At 51.7% G+C, this 18,788-nt stretch overlaps 1 protein-coding gene across 1 annotated transcript; it reads right to left on the reverse strand.

The window, feature by feature from the left end:
* Positions 1–177: 177 nt before the first annotated feature.
* CACTIN (cactin, spliceosome C complex subunit) lies at positions 178–17,757 on the reverse strand. Its single transcript, XM_081136704.1, has 10 exons — positions 17,558–17,757; positions 11,500–11,971; positions 8,873–8,968; positions 8,234–8,379; positions 7,123–7,285; positions 6,928–7,042; positions 3,965–4,157; positions 3,152–3,274; positions 2,725–3,008; positions 178–1,811 (listed from the first exon to the last, which is right to left on the reverse strand). The coding sequence occupies exons 1-10, from the start codon at positions 17,731–17,733 to the stop codon at positions 1,321–1,323; spliced, it is 2,259 nt and encodes a 752-aa protein (XP_080992830.1). The 5' UTR covers positions 17,734–17,757; the 3' UTR covers positions 178–1,320.
* Positions 17,758–18,788: the final 1,031 nt, after the last annotated feature.

The following is an 18,788-nucleotide window of genomic DNA, read 5'->3' on the forward strand; positions in this document are numbered from 1 at the left end:
AACTGTTCACTATTTTTAGGTGTTGTGGTTGTTTTTAAAAGTTCTTCTTGGATGGGTTTCATAAGTCTTAGTTGTGACAAGTGTGCCGTGGTTATGTGAGATGTTAACAATGGGGACAGCTGGATGTGGGTGTAGGAACTTGGGGGCTATCTTTTCAGCATTTCAGAAAATCTAAAATTATTCTAAAATACAGTGTTTATTTTAAAAAAATGAGACAACCAATAAATGAAAATAAACAAGATTTTCCCTCCCCATCTAAAAAAGTGTTTTTAGAGAAGCAACCCAAAATATTTCCAGATGAAATCGGTATTGGGATGGGGCTATCCCAGGAGCCGGGAGGTGGCACTTCAGGGTTTGGTGTAGGTTCTTCCCACTTTAGTCTGGAAATGTCTTCATAATAGATCGATGAAAGAAATGTGTTTCTGGGGTCAGTCGGCCTGCTGTACCATTGACAGTCTGTGACTATGGGTGTGTGACTGTACCTGTCAGTGTCTTGACTGTCCCTGAGACACAGGAACAAGGGCAGCTCTATGGTGGCTGGGAGGTGGTCTCGAAGAACACAGCTGTTCTGAGATGAGGGGAACACCCAGGCCAGATGGGGGCACCAGAGCTGAACCCATGGAGGCTGCCAGCGCTCCTGGGTGCTCTTTTGCTCAGTGGTGTGGACGAACTTTTCGGTGACCCTTGGTTCCTGGACCTGATGGTGGATGATGATGTGTCCTTCATGCCCACTTGGGGGGAGACTGACCCCACAGCCAGCACCAGGGGCGATGTGAGTGGGATGCCCCTCAAACAGTCCCTTTTGGAACATACGGTCTCTTTTGGAACAAGGGCCCGGGTTCTAATGGTGTGGGCACTGAGGGAGGTGGGCTGGGAAAGGGCCAGGAGTGTGGGCCCTGCAGCAGCCAGCTGTGTCTGAGGGCCAATCAAAGCTCTGAACTTGGGTTTCCTGCCCCTCAAAAGCTTGATAACCCACATCTAGGCCCCATGCTGCTCCCAGGTCAAGGCCTGCACTGCAGGGCTTCTCTAACACGGGGCTTGGGCCTCAGTCCGCCCATGTGGACAGTGAGGTTGCTTGACACTTGCTGGGTTCCTTGGGCTCAAGGAATTCCACCAGTGGCCCCTCTTGCATGTCAGAATCCTGGGCCAGCCTGTCCCAGTCATCCCCTCTCCGAGGCAGTGCCACTGTGACCTGCTGCTCACACAAATAAAGTGAGTCTGGTGAGCAGAAGGCCCAGTTTGAGGTGGGCCATGACCCAACCAGGGAAGGCTTACAGCTTCGCCACTCCTGTCAGATGGTCCAGGGGGAATGCAGGGCCATCACCGCCGGTAACGGTAGCGCTTGAAGTGGAACCAGAGCTGGAAGATGCCATTGGCGAACTGGCAGCGAAAGCCGTGGCGGTGTGAATATTCCCACTCGCGGTTGACAATCTTGAAGGCAATGTCCTCATAGGGCGGCCCGGCGTGGAAGCGAAGGGTGGCAAAGTCCTTGTTGTCAGGACAGGCCTCCAGGAAGTACTCAGGGGTAGAGCGCTTGTCGATGAGGTCGGGGTAGAAGATGTTGAACTTGTAGCCCTGTACAATCTTGGGTGGCGGGTTGTCAAAGTCATAGTGCGTCTGGTTGTACTTGTTCCACTCGAAGCCCGTGTGCACACGATTGAAGAAGCGTGGCTTACGCGGACGGTACTTGTCAGCCCACAGGTAGGCCTTGCCTGTCAGTGGCATCTCCACGCTGAACTGCGCTTCATCCTGGCCCATGCCCTCCTTGGCCCGCCGGAAGAAGATGTCCTCTGCGCTCTCACTCGCATCACCTGTGGGGGGGTGGCGGCTGTTATTCGGGACTGAGGTACTACTGGGCTTCAATCCCCCCCCCCATTCACAGGGAGGCTGGGCCTCCCTCCCAGGATGGTGTGAAGGGCAGCCCAAGCCTACCCCACCCTAATAGGTCTCTCACAGAATTGAGGCTCAGGGTAAAGGCACAGAGAGGGACAGGCCCTGGCTCTCAACCTGCCTTGCCTGCCCAGTGCCCCCTATCCTCAGGCATCTATGCTCATTGTCCTCCCAGTGTGGGCACCAAACATCATATGTTCCCTGCTGAGTGGCTGAAGACCCTGACTGTTAGAGACCTGCCAGGGGACCCTGGGCAGGGGCCTTCCTGAGGCTGTTCCTCTTCTGCACCCAGGACAACAGTAGCGCAGGGAGGCTAAGGTGCGCCCCTGCCCCTGCTCCTCTAGTGAGTAGCATATAAGGAGCTCACAGCAGGGCTGGGCATAGGATATAAAAATGACCATCACCCTAGCCTGTGTGGTTCAGTGGTTAGAGCACTGGCCTGGGCACCAAAGAGTCACGGGTTCGATTCCCAGTCAAGGGCACATGCCTAGGTTGCAGGTTTGATCCCTGGCCCCAGTCAAATGTGTGCAGAAAGCAACCAATCAATGTCTCTCTCACATCGATATTTCTCTCTCTCTCCCCGTCCCTCCCTTCTATTCTCGTAACCCCCCCCCCCGCCCCAATGGCCTTTTCCTTGGGGCCAGCGGGTCACCAAGCCCACTGAATGAAAGTAGACAAACATCTAATCTCTGAATGTTCAGAGACAGGGAAGGAGAGGGAAAGAAACAGGTTCATCATCAAGACCCCTGGCTGGCCCTGGCCCCAGCAGCCTCTTGCCCCAATAGTCCCCCTGCCCACACCCAGATAATGGCTTTATTTGCCCCTGGTGCACACCTGTGACCTGAAGCTGCTGCCGTGACAGCTGTAAGCGCTGCAGGTCCTCGTCGGGCTCTAGTACGTGGGCGTCCAGTGGCAGCTCATGGGCTGTGAGCAGCCGGGGACTGTACTTGCCCGCGTCGTAGTCGTCCAGGCTCTGCTGGATCAGGTCCTCCTCCATGAGTACAGCCTCCCCCTCTGCTTCGCCCTCTGCCGGTGTTGCCTCCTCTGACTCAGGCTCTACATGGCCGCCCTCCAAGGAGGGCCCAGGTGGGGTCAGGGCCTGGTCCTCAGGCTCCAGGCTTTGAGGCGAGAAAGGCAGGGCTGAGGATGGGCTGGGTGGGCAGTTGCCCTGATCCCTCCAGGGGTATGTGGAGCCCCTTGGAGTAGGGGGGTTCATCCTGGGCCCCCAGGTGAGGAAGGGGAACTTCTGAGTAGGGCCTACCTTTGGCCAGGAGACTGGGGCTCCTGCTTGAGGATGGGGAATAGTGGCTCACTCTCCACACCCTGCTCCTGTTTCAGCTTGTAGAGCTTCTGCCGCAGCACGTCCTGGTGCCGCTCACGAAGCCTGGAACATGGGCTGGGTGGTCACCCTGACTGGGTGGGGGTAGGGGGTTCCATCCTCCCTCAGACTTTCTCATGATCCCCCCCCTTTTGCTGCTAGGACACAGAGGTTGAGAGGGCAGTAAGTGGGTACAACACAGGCTGGGGCCCCAGCCCAGTATGTTCATTCCATGGTTAAGGCTTTTGACCATGAGAAAAATGGGACTTGAGGTCAGAAACCTCAGAGGGCTATCTCATAGCCGGGAGAGGGCAGGTCCCTACACCAGGGTATTAACATGGGGGTGTAACCTAAAGGCAAGGCTGGGCCGGAAGAGAGGCGGAGCAGGCAGAGAAGATAAATTTAGAGGCAAGTACACAGTCAGCTGCAGGCAAGCGCTGTGTTTACACAGCAGTGCCAAGCACGCTGAGAATTTGTACACAGGGTGTGGGGGGCAAGCAGAAGGCGGGGATAGGCAGCCTGGGGACTTCTTGTGATGCCTGCTGACCCCACCTGAAACAAAGGTCAGGTGCTTAATAAAGGCGGTAAGGAAGGCAAGCCAATATGGCCCCCAAGGTTACTTAGGGGCCAGGCCCACTCAACAGGACTGATGGAGATGGCTCCTGTCCCCTAGGTAAGATCTCAAGAGACATGAGACCCACCCACCCACCCAGGACAGTACCCTGCTGAGGTGACTGATACCCGCTTCCCACTCACCTGGCACGTGCCATGTGGGCACGCAGCTGTTGCAGTAGGCTCTCCCAGTACCCCATGTCCAGGTTGGGGCCCCCGGCCCGGATCTTGCCCTCGATACCCTGGAAGATGACCTGCAGCTGGCTGTACGTCTTCCCTTTGAAGACTGACTGCACATCGGAGCTGACAGAGGTGTTGACGCCCTCTCGCCGCTCGCCTGCAGTGAGGCAGGGGCCACTCAGCACCACGCAGGGACCCAGGTGCCCAGTCTACCATCCTTGCCCATCACTGCCTTCCCCAAACCACATGGAAGAGCCAGGAGTGTTTGCCCAGTAGCCGGACTGTTTGGAATTCAGATCCTGCTATGCCAGTCCCAGCTGTGTAATCTTGGACAAGTAGCTCACCCTCTCTGGGCCTGTTTTCCCCTCTATGAAGCCCGTTGAGACCATGCATGTGGGCACTGTGCTGTGCCTGACACAGAGGACACTTCATCACAACAGGAAGAGCTGCTTATTTCCCAGGTACTGCGGGAAGTCCTCACACTGCCCCAAGACAAACAGGCCCCTCTGTCCTGCAGGAAGTCTGTCCCAGTATCTATCATGGGCTGGGAGCCCAAGGACACGTCCCTTCCTTCTAGACTGAGAGGCCCCTGAGGACAGGGCCAGATACTGCCTGACCCTACCTGCTTTGGCAAACCAGCCTCCTTGTTGCTTATCATAGATGCCAAGCCCAGCTCCTGCCCCAGGGCCTTTGCACATGTAGTACTTTCCATCAGCAACAACTATCCTCAGCAATCAGCAAGAAGGTACCTGCTACATTCTTCCCTGACCACCAGATTACTCCCTTGGACTGCACCCCAATATGTGGCTTCCCAAGGGCAAGGACCTCCCTGGGCTTCCCAGTGCTGTTTCTCTAGCACTCAGCTGGGCTGACTGGGAGCTCTGTATGAAGCTGCTGGGTGAATAAGGGAGTGGGCAACGAATTCATGTTCCCTTCTGGAAAGCAGGATTCGAGGACCCCTGTTGCTGGACACATGGTCACAGTGGATCACACAGGTTTGAGGTACCCAAGTCCCTGTGACCATCCAACCTCGGACCCCAGAACCAGCATCTAGAGACTCAGTCCCTTTTGTTGTGTACCCAAGTGGCCCTCAGCAGCACTGGCCTCAGTAGTCAACCTACAGGCTGGGAACGTGGCCTTGGTCTACAATAGGCCCAGAAACAAGGGACCAAAACTGAATTTGGCAACAACCCCCATATCAGGCCAAGCGGAATCGAGCCTTGCTCTCAAACAAATGGAGCCACCAGTGAAAACTAACAACCCAAACAGAAAGCTGTTCCTGTGGAAGCCAAGAGCTGTTCAGTCATGTTCAAAAGAAGCTATGTCTTAGGCTTGGAAGCCACCCTGAATATCCATGGGCAGAGCATTGGAAGCGGCCAGACATGTGGGATGTCCCTTCAGCCAGTGGGGAGGGTTCTTCAGCCTTTGAAGAAAACACCCTGCTCCCAGTCTATATCCAGCCTAGCTAACACCAGCCAGGGGGAGAGAGAAGCATTTCCTGACACACAGGATATCCAAGAACTACCTGCCCTCCTCCAGAAGTTATGGCAGGTTGTGCCCCACCAAGATGAGGGCACAAACCACAAAAGGAAATGTGGGGTCCCAGAAAGAGGGGCTCCCTTACTGAAGAAAATGAAGGGAGCCCCAGGAGGATGGTAGGGGCCAACCCACTGCATTGGGGGGTGGGAGAGAAAGGGCCTGGGGACAAGAAAAAGGGGGCCTGATGAGCTTCTCGATGTGTCTGAGCACTTTCAAGGTACAGCTGGAAGGCTGGGGTGGGTGGTGGACAGCGTCATATATGCAGGTTCTGTTTCCAGTGTTTGACACTACTTACCCATTTCTCTTCATTCAACCCTCCTGGAGGGGTTTTATCATGTCTATGCAACAAAAAGGACAACTGAGCACCCAGGATGGAGCCGACCAGCCATGGTTACTGAGCTGCTCAGTGGCCTGTATTTGCACCTAGAGCCACACTCGTAACTGTTATTCTGTCCACCGGCCCCATAGTACCCTTCCAACCAGGTCTATACCCATTCCCAATACCACCAAAAGAGACTTCCTGGACACACATTTCTGACAACCAAGAGTTTCTCTTCCTTTCTCAGGAAGTTACTACAGGATGTAACTGCTAAGAGGACGTGAGAAACAAAACTCCTTTACAAAAATAAAGGATATTTGTCCTTTCTGTAAGAGGAAGGAAATTGTCCCGACCCACATCTGAGATGTGAATGACATTTACAAGGCCAGGGGGAAGGGAGGGCTCACATCCTCAGCCACCAGAAGTGGGTGAAGAAGAATAAAGCTTAGTAACAGAGACATGAGGCCCACAGAACCTGGAACTGTTAAAGTCAGTGGCTTTAGGGGGCTGGAGGCGCAAGCCTGTTGCAATTGGTGATGAGCTTTTAGAGCACTGGCTCTCAACTGGGGCAATTCTGCCTCCAGGGATTATGGGGGAGTTCATCACCCCTATGAACATACACACGTGGTAATTTTGATAAAGAAAAAAACAACCCTGGGTTAAAAAAAAACGCCAACTTGAAAAGAGTGGGATTTCCCACCAAGCAGAGCTGGGTCCTGCCTTCACTCAAACAGTCTCCAGAGAAAACTTGACACCCAAACAAAAAGCCCCTGCTGGCACTGCTCCCAGGGAAGCCTGGAACTGCTGAGTAATCACTTAAAGGAAGCCCCTCCATCCCGGGAGAACCTCTAGCCCAGGACTTGGAGGTCCCACTGTTCAGTGCTGCCCCCTGGTGGCTCCCAAAGAGGCCTCCAGAGGGCTGTGGAAAACCCAAAAGAAGAAACAGGCTAGCTTCCCATAGAACCACCTGGCCCTTGGCAACTCCCACCAATACAGATACATGTGCCCAAGAGCACACCCTGGTATCTTTCTGCTCAGCTGCTCGGGGTCAGCGCTGGCCCTGCATTACCTGGGCCCTTGCCAGAGGCCTCCAGCTTGCGGAGCTTAGAGATTTCATCCTCTGTGATGATGGTCATGTCCCGCCAGAAGTCCACGTTCTTGCCCTGCTCAAGTTCCATGTATACCTGGAGGAGCAGGCACAGAGAGGTGGGGTAAAAGTACATCTTGGGGAAGCCAGGCTGTGGGTGGTGGGGCTGGGCAGTACCTGGATATCCTCCAGCAGGTCCTCCATGTCAGCCACCGTGAGGCCATTGAGGAAGGTATAAGGCTCATGCATCTCTACAGCCAGGTCATCATCCTCAGCACTGATGTACTTGGCCAGCAGGTCAATGGGCTTGGCCCGTCCATCCCGGATTCGAATCTTGGAGCTGCAGGGAGGGGGGGGTGTGTGTGTCAGAGCCCAGGCTGTGGCCTCCCTCCCATAATCCTGCCCATGGGGGTGACCAGTGAGGGAGCCAGGGGAGGAGCCCAGCCCACAGGGGGTGGTGGTCAGGGAAGGCTTCCTGAAAGAGAAGGCATCATGTGGAGAAGAAAAGTTAGCTAGGAGGCACAGGCCCATAAGGGGCAGCAACAGGAGTGAGCATGAGGTCTGATGAGCAGTGGTGAGAGTGGAGCCAGAGGGGCAGAGAGGACCACTTCTCAGTGGACAGGATGCCCAAGCTGAAAGATCTAGAGCCTCAGTGCTGTATCCCAGGGGACACAGGTCAGAGGCTGACCCTTGTCTCACCTGAGGTGAGCCTCTGGCCAGGATTGGTGTGGCTGGCAGAGAGAAGGGCGAGGAGGGGACCAGGGGTGGGCTCTGGGTGCACACACACAGGGCCACTGGTTCAGATACCTGTGTGGTCTCAAACAACTCAAAAGCCCCAGGAGCCTCATTTTCCTTCTCTATAAACACGGTTGATGAGCAAACACCCCTGTGGGCTAGAGGGACTAGCACACTACACTCAGCTTGTGCAGTTCTGAGACAAGTAGCCAGTGCATTCAGGAGTTTGCTCAGCACTCAGTCCAATGGGAGAGACAGGAGTGCACCAGCAACAGGTGTGCATGCAAAGCAGGGGCTAGTGCCAGAAAAGGGGTTGAGGAGGGCTCTCCCCGCAAGGATGTAATAGGCAAAACCACAAAGGGTGAGGGGGAATAGCTGGGACAGTAGGTTCTAGGAAGTGTAAATAGCAAGTGCAAAGGCCCTGGGGCAGAAACAAACTCTATGTGTTTGAGTCCAGAAACAGGGTGGTGGGTGAAGGGAGGCAATGCAGGGTTTTGGTAAACAAAGGCTGGTGGTGGGCAGCCCCCCGCCTCTCCCCGCCTGAGCACAGCACCGAAGCTTGGCCTGCTGGAGGTGGAAGTTGTCTTCCTGTTCCTCCCACGTCTTGAAGTGCTCCGCCTCCTTCTCCCGCTGCAGCATCTCCAGCTCCTGCTCACGCATGGCCTTTTCCCGCTCCCGCTCCAGCCTCAGCTGCTTCACCTGGGGGGTGCACAGGGAGGATGAAGGCAGGGCAGCTGGATAGTGGGGGTCTTGTGGGGCCTGCCCTGTGTCCTCCCAGGCCATGAGATCCCCTAGGGTTGTGGATGGGACTATAACCCAGGCCTAGCCCCAACCCACCAGCTCTGGACACAGGTATTGGTCCAGGGAAGCCTGAGGTTTCAGACAGACCCTGGGCAGGAGAGGCCCTCATTCTACTGAAGACATAGCAGCCTGGAGCTGGCAGGACCACTTTGGCCACCCTGAGAGGAGAGTCTGAACATAAAACCCAGAGGCCAGGAAAGCCAATGTGAAGCAGCTCGCTGGAGATACTGCCTAAGCCCCTGGATCAAGCTGTTCCTAAAGCCAGCACCCCTTGGACTTTCCATGTAAGCCAATCAGGTCCTGTCTGACTTAAACAAGGGCAAACCAGCCTTGGGGCCCCTATGAAGGAAGGCCTCCTGACTCCATGTGGACAGGTCAAGGGCACCCCCACCTTCTGTAACTCTAGTCGATTGTCCTCCTGGATTCTCTTGTTCCGCTCTTTCAGCTCCTTCTCCTCCAGGTGGCTGATCCCCTTCTTCTCCAGGGCCTGGAAGGGTCAACCACAGGCCTGCTGAGCAGAGGTGCCTCCCTTCCACTGCCCTCCCTGGAACCTCCCATGAGGAAGCTTCGACACACTCGTGTATAAAGACAGAGGTGAACAGACCACAGCATCTGCTTTGCAGATGACGAGAGTAAAGCAACCTGTTCCCAGGCACACCTCATGCCTTCCACTAGAAGATGCTCTCCACCCTCCACTACAAATCAAATCAATTTGATACAATCCAACCTACAAAGCCCCCTCTACTGTGAGTGAAACATGTGCTGAAGCACAGAAGAGACACAGCTGGGCCCACTCCTGCAGGGATCATGGGAGAGTCTGTTGGGACCTGCTGACTTGTTTCACGGAGAAACCTAGCTGGACTTGCTGTGTGCGGTGAAGCCCTCTCATGGGTGAACTCCCCAAGGCCATACTGGGCTGAGAAAGGCTCACTGGGGTAATGCCTGAGCATGTATGTGCTCACACCAATCGAACTACAGCAAGCTTATTCATTTGCATTGGCCCTGGGGACAGAGCTTACCCTGTGGAGCTCAGTTTGGCAGGAACTGTACATTATAAATTAGGATGTATACTTAGAAATCACCTTTGCAATGAGACCTTTCTGGGACTGCTTATTTTATTTTATTTTGTTAATCCTCACCCAAGGATATTCTTTCCATTGATTTTTAGAGAGAGTGGAAGGGAGGGGGTAGGAAAGAAGGGAGAGAGGGAGGGGGAGGGAGAGACAGAGGAACACTGATGTGTGAGAGAGACACTGATTGGTTGCCTTCCACATATGCCCTGATGGTCCAGGGATCAAACCTGCAACCCAGGTACATGCCCTTGACCGGGAATTGAACCCGAGACCCTTTGGTGCCCAGGCCCACCCTCTAAACACTGAGCCACACCTGCTAGGGCTGGGCCCGCTTATTAATTGTGGTCACTGCTGCACCACACCTGCCTTTGTTCTCTCTTCTATGTACTTTGCTAACTTACTTATTATAGTTCGTCTCCCTCTCGAGACTGCTGGACCCACAGGGATAGTGATCTCTGTCTCCCTCACTTGTGGGTGTGTGCCCAGGGTCCACACAGTATCCAGCATCTGGCAGGTGCACCACACAAGTTTGTTAGTAAAGTGCTAGAAATGCAGGAGCAGTGCCCTGATAAAGAATACCAGAGAGACCTGGGAGACCAAGGGGACCAGGACGGTCTCTCTGAAAAAGGACCATGTCAGCTGAGATCTGAAGGATGAGAAAGAACCAGCCACAAAAGAGGTAGGGAGTATTCTAAGGCAGAGGAATGGTGAGTACAAAGGCCAAGGTGGAATGGGCTCAGTGTATTCAAGAGAGTGGCAAGAATCCATGCCTAGAATGTGGGCAATGAGTGGAGATGCCCCAGCCTCCAACTGTGCCTGCTTCTCCCCCTCTCTCTGACCACCGATGGGTGCTGTGTTGGGTTGAACTGCATCCTCCCCCCAAATATGTTCACATCTCAACACCTGGAAGCTGTATATGTGATCTTTTTTGGAAACAAGAGTCTCTGCAGATATAATTAGTTAAGGTGAGGTCATTCTGGATTAGGCTGGGCCCTAATCCAGTGACTGGTGTCCTTATAGGGAAAAATAAATTTAGACACAGACACAGAGAGGATAATGCCATGTGAAGATACAGACACAGAGGGAAGACAGCTATGTGATGGCAGAGGCAGAGACTACAGTGATAAAGCCACAAGTCATGGGTTGCCAGCAATCATCAGAAGCTGGAAGAGATAGGAAGAATCCTACCCCAGATCCTCCTAAGGGAGGATGGCCCTGCTGCCACCTTGATTTCAGACTTCTGGCCTCCAGAACTGTAACAGAAATTCTGTTGTTCTCAGCTCTATGCCCAAGGCCATGGCTGCAGGTAAGTAACCACTGAGTAATTTTCACCTCAAGGATGAAATGACAGCTCTGAGCTGACAGAGTACAACCATGGAATCCCACCTTGAGTGTGTAACACTAAGAACCTATTCCCAGTCACACTGAGGTTAGGCTGGTTTGGGGGGCAAAGCATGCCGAAATGTTATACTGCAACAGACAAGAGAGCAAAACCGGTATATGTGTATGCACGTGTGTGTATAAGATAAACTCTGCATGGCAAAGTGCAGCCTGGGAATGTGTGCTGTGAGTGCTAAACAACATCTCTTGAAATAGAAGTTGTAGCCTGGCCAGCATGGCTCAGCGGTTGAGCATCAACCTATGATCCAGGAGATGGAGGTTCAATTCCGGGTCAGGGCACATGCCTGGCTTGCCGGCTCAATCCCCAGCAGGGGGCATGCAGGAGGCAGCCGATCAATGGCTCTCCCATCATTGATGTTTCTATCTCTCTCTCCCTCTCCCTCTCAGTTCCTCTCTCTGAAATCAATAAAGATATATTTAAAAAGAAAAAACAGAAGTTATAAAAAATATGTGAAGTAAAAACGATTAGAAAGGCAGGAAAATTTTGCGAATGGCACAAACACAGAACTAATCATCAAGCACTTTGTGGATACGACCAGCTCACCTTGTTCCAGATGAAGGTGCCCAGGAGGTTGTTGTCGCCAAAGGGATTGTCGGTGTTGGTGTAGCCCATGTATTCCTCGCCCCAGCCCATTTTCTCCCGTTTCTTCCTCTCCTTGGCCTCCTTCTTGGCCAGCCGCCGAGCCCGCTTCTCCTCAGGCGTCTCAAAGGCCTTCATAAGCTCCTCCTGCTGCTTCCGCTCTTCACGTAGCCGCAGCCGCTCCTGCAAGCTCTGTTGCTGGCTCAGGGCTGCAGCCACCTCCCGTGGGCTCTGGGAGTGGTCTGGGGATGCAGAGCTGGATGAGGAGGAGCAAGAGCGTGTCCGCCGGTGGCGGGCCCAGCGGCCCTGCAGCTGCCACTGCCGCTCATTGTCTGAATCGGACTGAGAGGATTGGCCCTGTGAGCGCCATCGGGGTGGTTGTGGGCTCCGGCTCTGCCTTCCTCGCTGCTGCCACTGGTCTTCCTCTGAATCTGACCTGGGAAGGAAATCCGAAAGGGTCTGCTATACTGCCTGCTAGTCAGTCATTTGTTTGAAATATGTTTAGTGAGCACCTGCTGTGTGCCAGGGACTGTTCTAGATCCTGGGAACATAGCAGTGACCAAATCATTGATGGTCCCTTCCTTCGTGGGGCTCACATTAACAAGGAAACACACAGTGTGATATGGGATAGTGCTTTGAACCACAAAGAAATAATGTGAAATTAGGGAACAGAAGGTAAGAGAGGGTCTCCCTGAGGAGATAACTATAGGAAGTGGAGGAGGGAGGTATGGGGAGATCTGGGTGGAGGGTAATCCAGGCAGAGGGCATAGCAAGAACAAAGGCCTTGGGTAACAATTTACTTGGCAAGTTCAAGGAACAGCAAGGAGGCCCATGTGGCTGGAGCAGAGTAAGTGAGGGGAAGAGTGAGGAGATGAGGGCAGGGAGGTGGGCTGGGGCTAGATGGTACAAGAGCAATAAGAGTTTGAACCAGAAGACCTGATCTCTCCAAGGTGCCAAGTGAGGGCTTGCAGGAAAAAATGGTGTTTAAACTAGCCATACAGGATGGGCAGGAGTGAACTGGAGTAAAACTGGCAGCAATAAAGGGCCAGGGAAGGGCACTGGGAACAGGGAACATAATGGGCAAGACTCTAGGGATGGATTATTTTCCTCTCCTCTGAGCAAGGAGAGGAAAAACTAAATCTGTCTTTAGTTTGTTAAATGTTCCACCTATTAAGCTCATGTCAAAAAATCTGGAGACTTCTGGTCAAGATGGTGGCATAGGTAAATGTGGTACTCGAACCCTCCCACAATCACATTAAAAATTAAAAATTAAACTATAGAACCACCATCATTCAGAAACATCTGAAATATAGCTGAATGGAAGTCCATTTCTCTCTTCCTAAAAATCAATTAAAAATCTTTAAAAAATAAAAAATAAAATCTGGAGGGATGGCTATCTTTGCTGTGGAGGTCCCCCCTGAGTGAGGGGTCCCAGCCTCACACCAGCCCACTCAAACCAGATTCCAGTGCCAGGAGAACAAGTCCCCATAACTCTGGCTTTAAAACCAGTGGGGAATGTGGCTGAGTGAGACAGAGGCTGCTGGAGTCCCAGGCAGTTCCTCTTAAAGGGCACGTGCATGAACATACTTGGACTCATTCCCTCTGAGCTCCAGCACTGGGGCAGCAGCTTGAAAGAAACCAGGGACATACGGGGAGGAACTGAATTGTCTGGCATCAGGGCAAGAGCTGGGGGTGCAGCTTTCTGCCAGACAAGTGCTGACAGAGGCCACTGTTCCTTTTTTGAGACACCCCCCCCCGCCCCAGCCAATAGGCAGGAGCCATATCTGAGTCTCTGTCAACCTGGCTGACACTGTTTGCCCCACCCTGGTGATTCCCTGAGACCCGATCCCACCCAACTTGCTGGTCCATCCAAGCCATTTCCAGTAGCTTTTCCATATAACTGGCTTCTCTTGCCTTATACTTTGGGCTTTCCTAAAATCTCTCAAACAAGTAGCAGCTGGCCTCTGCATACTCCCTGCCTCTTGCTAAGTGGTCCCAGGCCTGGCACTAGCAGCAGCCTGCTTGGTTCACACCTTGGCCTCTCCTGGGCACCTCCAAGCCCAACACAAGTAGCAGCCATCTGCAGATCACTCTGTAGCTCGTCCCAGGCGGCCCCAGGGAGGGCACAGGTGGTGGCTAACTTTTTACCTTCTGGGAAACCCCAGGGCCAGTGTACCTGGTGGACAGCTTCTGACCATGGCAGATTACAACCCTACCACCTCCAAAAGTGACACACTGAAGGGGTATATTCAGTGAGCACCAAAGCCCCACTGAAGGAAGTCATGCTCCATAGGGTCAGCTTCTGCACAGCAGCACCCTCACTGCAGTTGCAGCTGGTCCTCGCAGCTGATTGGCCTGAGGGTCAATCCCTCCCAGTGACACTAAGAGCAATCAAGACTCAACTACAACAGGAAAGTGCACACAGCACACACATGGGCATACCTGGAGAGCCCAGCTAGGGTGACTAGGGAGGCTGTGCCACTGGGTCCTACAGGACACCAACTACACAAGGCCACTCTACCTAATAGACAGAAACATAGGGAGGCAGCCAAAATATGGAGAAAAAGAAACAGGTCCCAGATGCAAGAATAGTAGAAATCTCCAGAAAAAGAAATAAATGCAATGGAGGGCAAGCAAACTACCAGATGCAGAGTTCAAAACAATGGTTATAAGGATGCTCAAGAAACTTAGGTGAAAACTTCAACAGCATGAAAAAGGACATAGAAACCATAAAAAAGAACCAGTCAGAAATGAAAATGAAATGGCAATAAATACATATCTATGAACAAGTGAATCTAAAAATCAAAATAAATGAACAAGCAGGACAGAAACAAACTAACAGATACAGAGAACATTTTGACAGTTGCCAGATGGGAGAGGGGATGGGTGAAAAAGGTGAAGGGATTAAGAAGTACAAATTGTGCCCAGCCGGTGTGGCTCAGTGGTTGAGTGTTGACCCATGAACCAAGAGGTCTCAGGTTCAATTCCCAGTGAGGGCACATGCCCATGTTTTGGGCTTGATCCCAGTTGGGGGCGTGCAGGAGGCAGCCAATTGATGTTTCTCTCTCACTGATGTTTCTATCTCTCTATCCATCTCCCTTCCTCTCTCTAAAATCAATAAAAACATATTTTAAAAAAAGAAGAAAAAAAAAGTACAACTAGGCCCTGGCCAGTGTGGTTGTTTGGAATTGTCCCGTGCACTGAAAGGTTGCTGGTTCAATTCTTGGTCAAGGCACATGCCCAGGTTGCTTGTCAATCACCAGTAGGTGGTGTGCAGGAGGCAGTCAATCAATGTTTCTCTCTCACATCCGTGTCTCTCTCTCCCTCTCCATTCCTCTCCAAAAATCAATTTTAAAACTTTTAACAAAATAAAAATAAGTTTAAAGAAAAAAAGAAGTATAAGTTGGTAGTTACAGAATAGTCATGGGTAGTTACAGAAAAGTATAGCAAAGGGAATATAGTCAATAATATTTTAATGATTATGTATGGTATCAAATGGATATGAGACTTATCAGAATGATCACTTAGCAGTTAATTAATACCTAATCACTGGGGTGTACACCCAAAACTAATATAATATTGTATGTTGCCTCAGCGGGGTGGCTCAGTTAGCTGAAACATTGTCCCATACACCAAAAAGGTTGTGGGTTTGATTCCTGGACAGGGCATTTACCTAGGTTATGGGTTCAATCCCGTCAGGCATGTATGGGAGACAAACCATTGATGTTTCTCTCCCCCCCCTCTAAAAATCAATAAACATATCCTCAGGTGAGGATTTATATATATATATAGTCAACTGCCATTGAAAAATAAAAAATGGCCCAGCCGGCCACCCATGAACTAGGAAATCATGGTTCAATTCCCAGTCAGGGCACATGCCTGGCTTGTGGACTTGATCCCCAGCAGGGGGCGTGCAGGAGGCAGCTGATCAATGACTCTCTCACAGATGTTTCTATTTCTCTCTCCCTCTACCCTCCTTGCTCTAAAATCAATAAAAACATATTTGAAAAAAAAGAAAAAGGAATCATGATTTTTAAAAATCTGACCTATGAAAACCAATTATTTTGGAAGCCTTGGACATGTAAATTTTTATAAACATTAATTAGATATCTACAGTGGTTGATTCTTGTGAACAATTCAAATACTAGAAAACAGTATATGAAAAAATACAAAAATGACAATAACAAGACTTACTGCTACACGTGAGCTAAACTTTCAACACTGGGGCCTTAATCCAGGGTCAACAAAACTTTCTGGAAAAAAACCCCAGCTCTGCTGCTGTAGTGCAAAAGCAGCTGTGGATGGTATGTAAACAAATGGGCATGGCTATGTTTCAAGTAAAGTTTTATTTCTGGACACTAAAATTTGAATTTCATATAATTTTCACATAATAAAATACTGCTCTTTTGATTTTTTTCTTTACCATTTCAAAATGTAAAAACTATTCTTGGCCACAGGCTGTAGTTGGCCAAACCCTTGTTTAAACCATCTCTTCATTATTTCTGTTCTGCTACTTAGAGCTTCCTGGAATTCCTGGGTGGCAATGATCTTAGGAGACTGAAAAGGAAAAGCCACCTTCTCAGCCTAGAGGGCAATCAGCTGCGTCTGACTATGGCTATTCTGGTTAGGGTGTGAAGAACAGGCTGAAAGAGTGATTTCAAAGCAGTGTGCCACAAGAATTTTTATTAATCCTCATCCTCGGATATTTTTTCCATTGATTTTCTTTAGAGAGTGAAAGTGAGGGAGAGAGGGAGGAAGAGGGAGAAAGAGAGACACACCAATTTATTGCCTCCTGCACGTGTCCCAACCAGGGCCCCAGATTGAACCTGCAACCCAGGTATGTGCCCTTGATGGGAAATCGAGCCTATGACCCTTCAGTGCTCGGGATGACACTCTAACCACTGAGTCATGCCGGCCAGAGCCACCACAAGAATTTTTAAATCAAGCAATACCTGACTGTTCAGTCAGGGGCATTCTTTCCCTTAGATTGTCAAATAAAAAATGACAATAGTCAACACAATAACTATCCTGTGTTAATGAATCAAAATTATTCCTTTTTTTTTTCTGTAAGGTTGGCAAAAAAAACCCAAAAAACTATTTTTTGGCGTGCTACAGAATTTTGTAGTTTATGTGTGCCATGAGATAAAAAAGGTTGAAAATTCCTGGGCTGAAGGAATGGAAAACAATGAATGTCTGGAGAGGAAATCTTGTGTCCCCATGGAAATATTGAGGACACAGGTGAGTAAACTTGGGTAATAGTGGGGAAATGAATGGCCTGAGTGTCATAGCCTGTTAGGGGCTGAGCGGGCACTGGGATCCCGGTTTTGGAGTCAGTTCCCATCACTGTGCTGGTTCCTCTGTGCTGGAACAGACAGAGACCAAGTCTGGCAAGGTGTCCCATCTACAGAATTAAAGGACTGTGGGTCATGGGGAAGTTGAGACCACGTCCTAGGAGTCAACTGAGTCCTGCCACCTGCCATCAACAGTTCTCTCTCACATCCACCTCCATTAGAAAGTGTTGTCACCTCTACTTCCGAAATCCAACTCAAATTTACCCACTTTCTCATTGTGCCTCCCACAGTCTCCCTCTCCTGAAGGCCACCATCATCTGTTGCCTGGACGACTATTATTCTCCTCCTTCCTGGTGTCACTCCTGCCTACCTCCACAGTCAGTCCCTTCACCAACGTGAAAGCCAGAGGGAATTCTGCAAAGTAAGCCAGATCACGTCACTCCCTTGTTCAAAATCCTCCCGTGGCCCCCTACTTCCCTACGAATAATGGCCAAACCCTTCACCCCAACACCCAAGAACGTGCACAACCTGGTGTCCCATTACCACTGTGTCACCTGCCTCGCTCAATGGGCTACTTGCTGTCCCTCCAAACATCCGGTGTCCTGCCTGAAATACCTCTTGCTTTCCTTCCGCTGCCTGATGTCCATTTCTCCGGGAAGCTCTCCCTAACTCCGGGGTCTCCCCACTCCTCAGGAGCCGAATCCCCAGCGCTGCTCAAGCAGCGACCCCACCTGCGTTCCCGGCTTCGCCGCCTCCGCCGCCCTTCGTCGTTCCGGCGCCGCCGGTTTCGCCGCCCATGGCTCCCGCTCCGATTTCGGCTCCGACTCCCACTCCGGCTCCGCCGCCTTCGGCCTCTGCGACCTCTGCGACCCGCTGACCGCGAGCGAGAGCGTGTATCCCGACCCATCAGCTGGGACGATGGCGGCCTCGCTGACACAAATATCCGGGGCCTGCGCCGGGGGCTTTCCTCGGCCGCGGCGCGCGCCAGGCTGCCCTGGACGAGCCTGAACCGGTAGATAGGAGTCCATCCCGCCACGCTATCCGCGGGCACTCTAACCCATTGTAACCTCTCATCGCTTGCAAAAGTGGTCCGCGTGATAGACTCAAAAAGGACTCTGGCCTCCCAGGTTAGGAACTCGCCGTTCAGGCAGTGCTAGAAGCAGCCCCATATGGGTCCTCGTGCCTTAGGATAGGCTGTGAGCTGAGCAAACGCGAACCCGGAATTGCTAGTGGGGCGGGGCCTGGAGAGGGGAGACCAAAAAAGGGCGGGTCCAGGGAGGAGGTGGAGCCTTACGGGCGGGGCCAAAAGGAGTCTGTACCCGGAGCGAGGTCTCTTGGCCAGTGTAGGCAGGGAAGCCCCAAGACTGTGGGTTCGAATCCTGACTTCTAAAGAGGGCGAAAAGTGGGAGTTCGAAAGGAGACCAAAAAGCCTCAGATGCTGGGCTGACCTTCTATGAGACCATCATGCTCCACCATCCGCCAACGAATATCTATGTATTTCAGAGATTAATCTTTAAAAAAATCTTGGATGACTTTTAGTTTCCCTTCAACCCATTGTATAGTTGGGGAAACTGAGGATCAGAGAGGGGGAAGTCACTTTAATACCCCCCCCCTCGACCCCAAAGAGGCAGCTGCAACTTAAACTGGGTGGTCCAGCTTTGTTCTGTGGGTGCTGGGGATCTGTGGGAGGGATAAACGTGGGACTGGCTGTTAAAGGAGTCCCCCTGGGGCTGGTGAGTAGAATGGAACATAGGGAACAGGACAGGAGACCTGGAGATCTAGAGGACCCCAAAGACCTGTTCCGAGCTCCCCCAGCCCACCAGAGGATGGTACTTAATATTTTAACCTAATTCTTTAAATCTTTATTTTAAAATATAGCTTCATAACACCACCCTAAATGCTGGCTTTGTATGCTTTACCTCTGCTTGGTACCAAGGTGCCAGGTGGGAGTGGTCTCCTAAA

Source organism: Miniopterus schreibersii, assembly GCF_964146895.1.
Source record: "Miniopterus schreibersii genome assembly, chromosome: 4".
Lineage (NCBI taxonomy): Eukaryota > Metazoa > Chordata > Mammalia > Chiroptera > Miniopteridae > Miniopterus > Miniopterus schreibersii.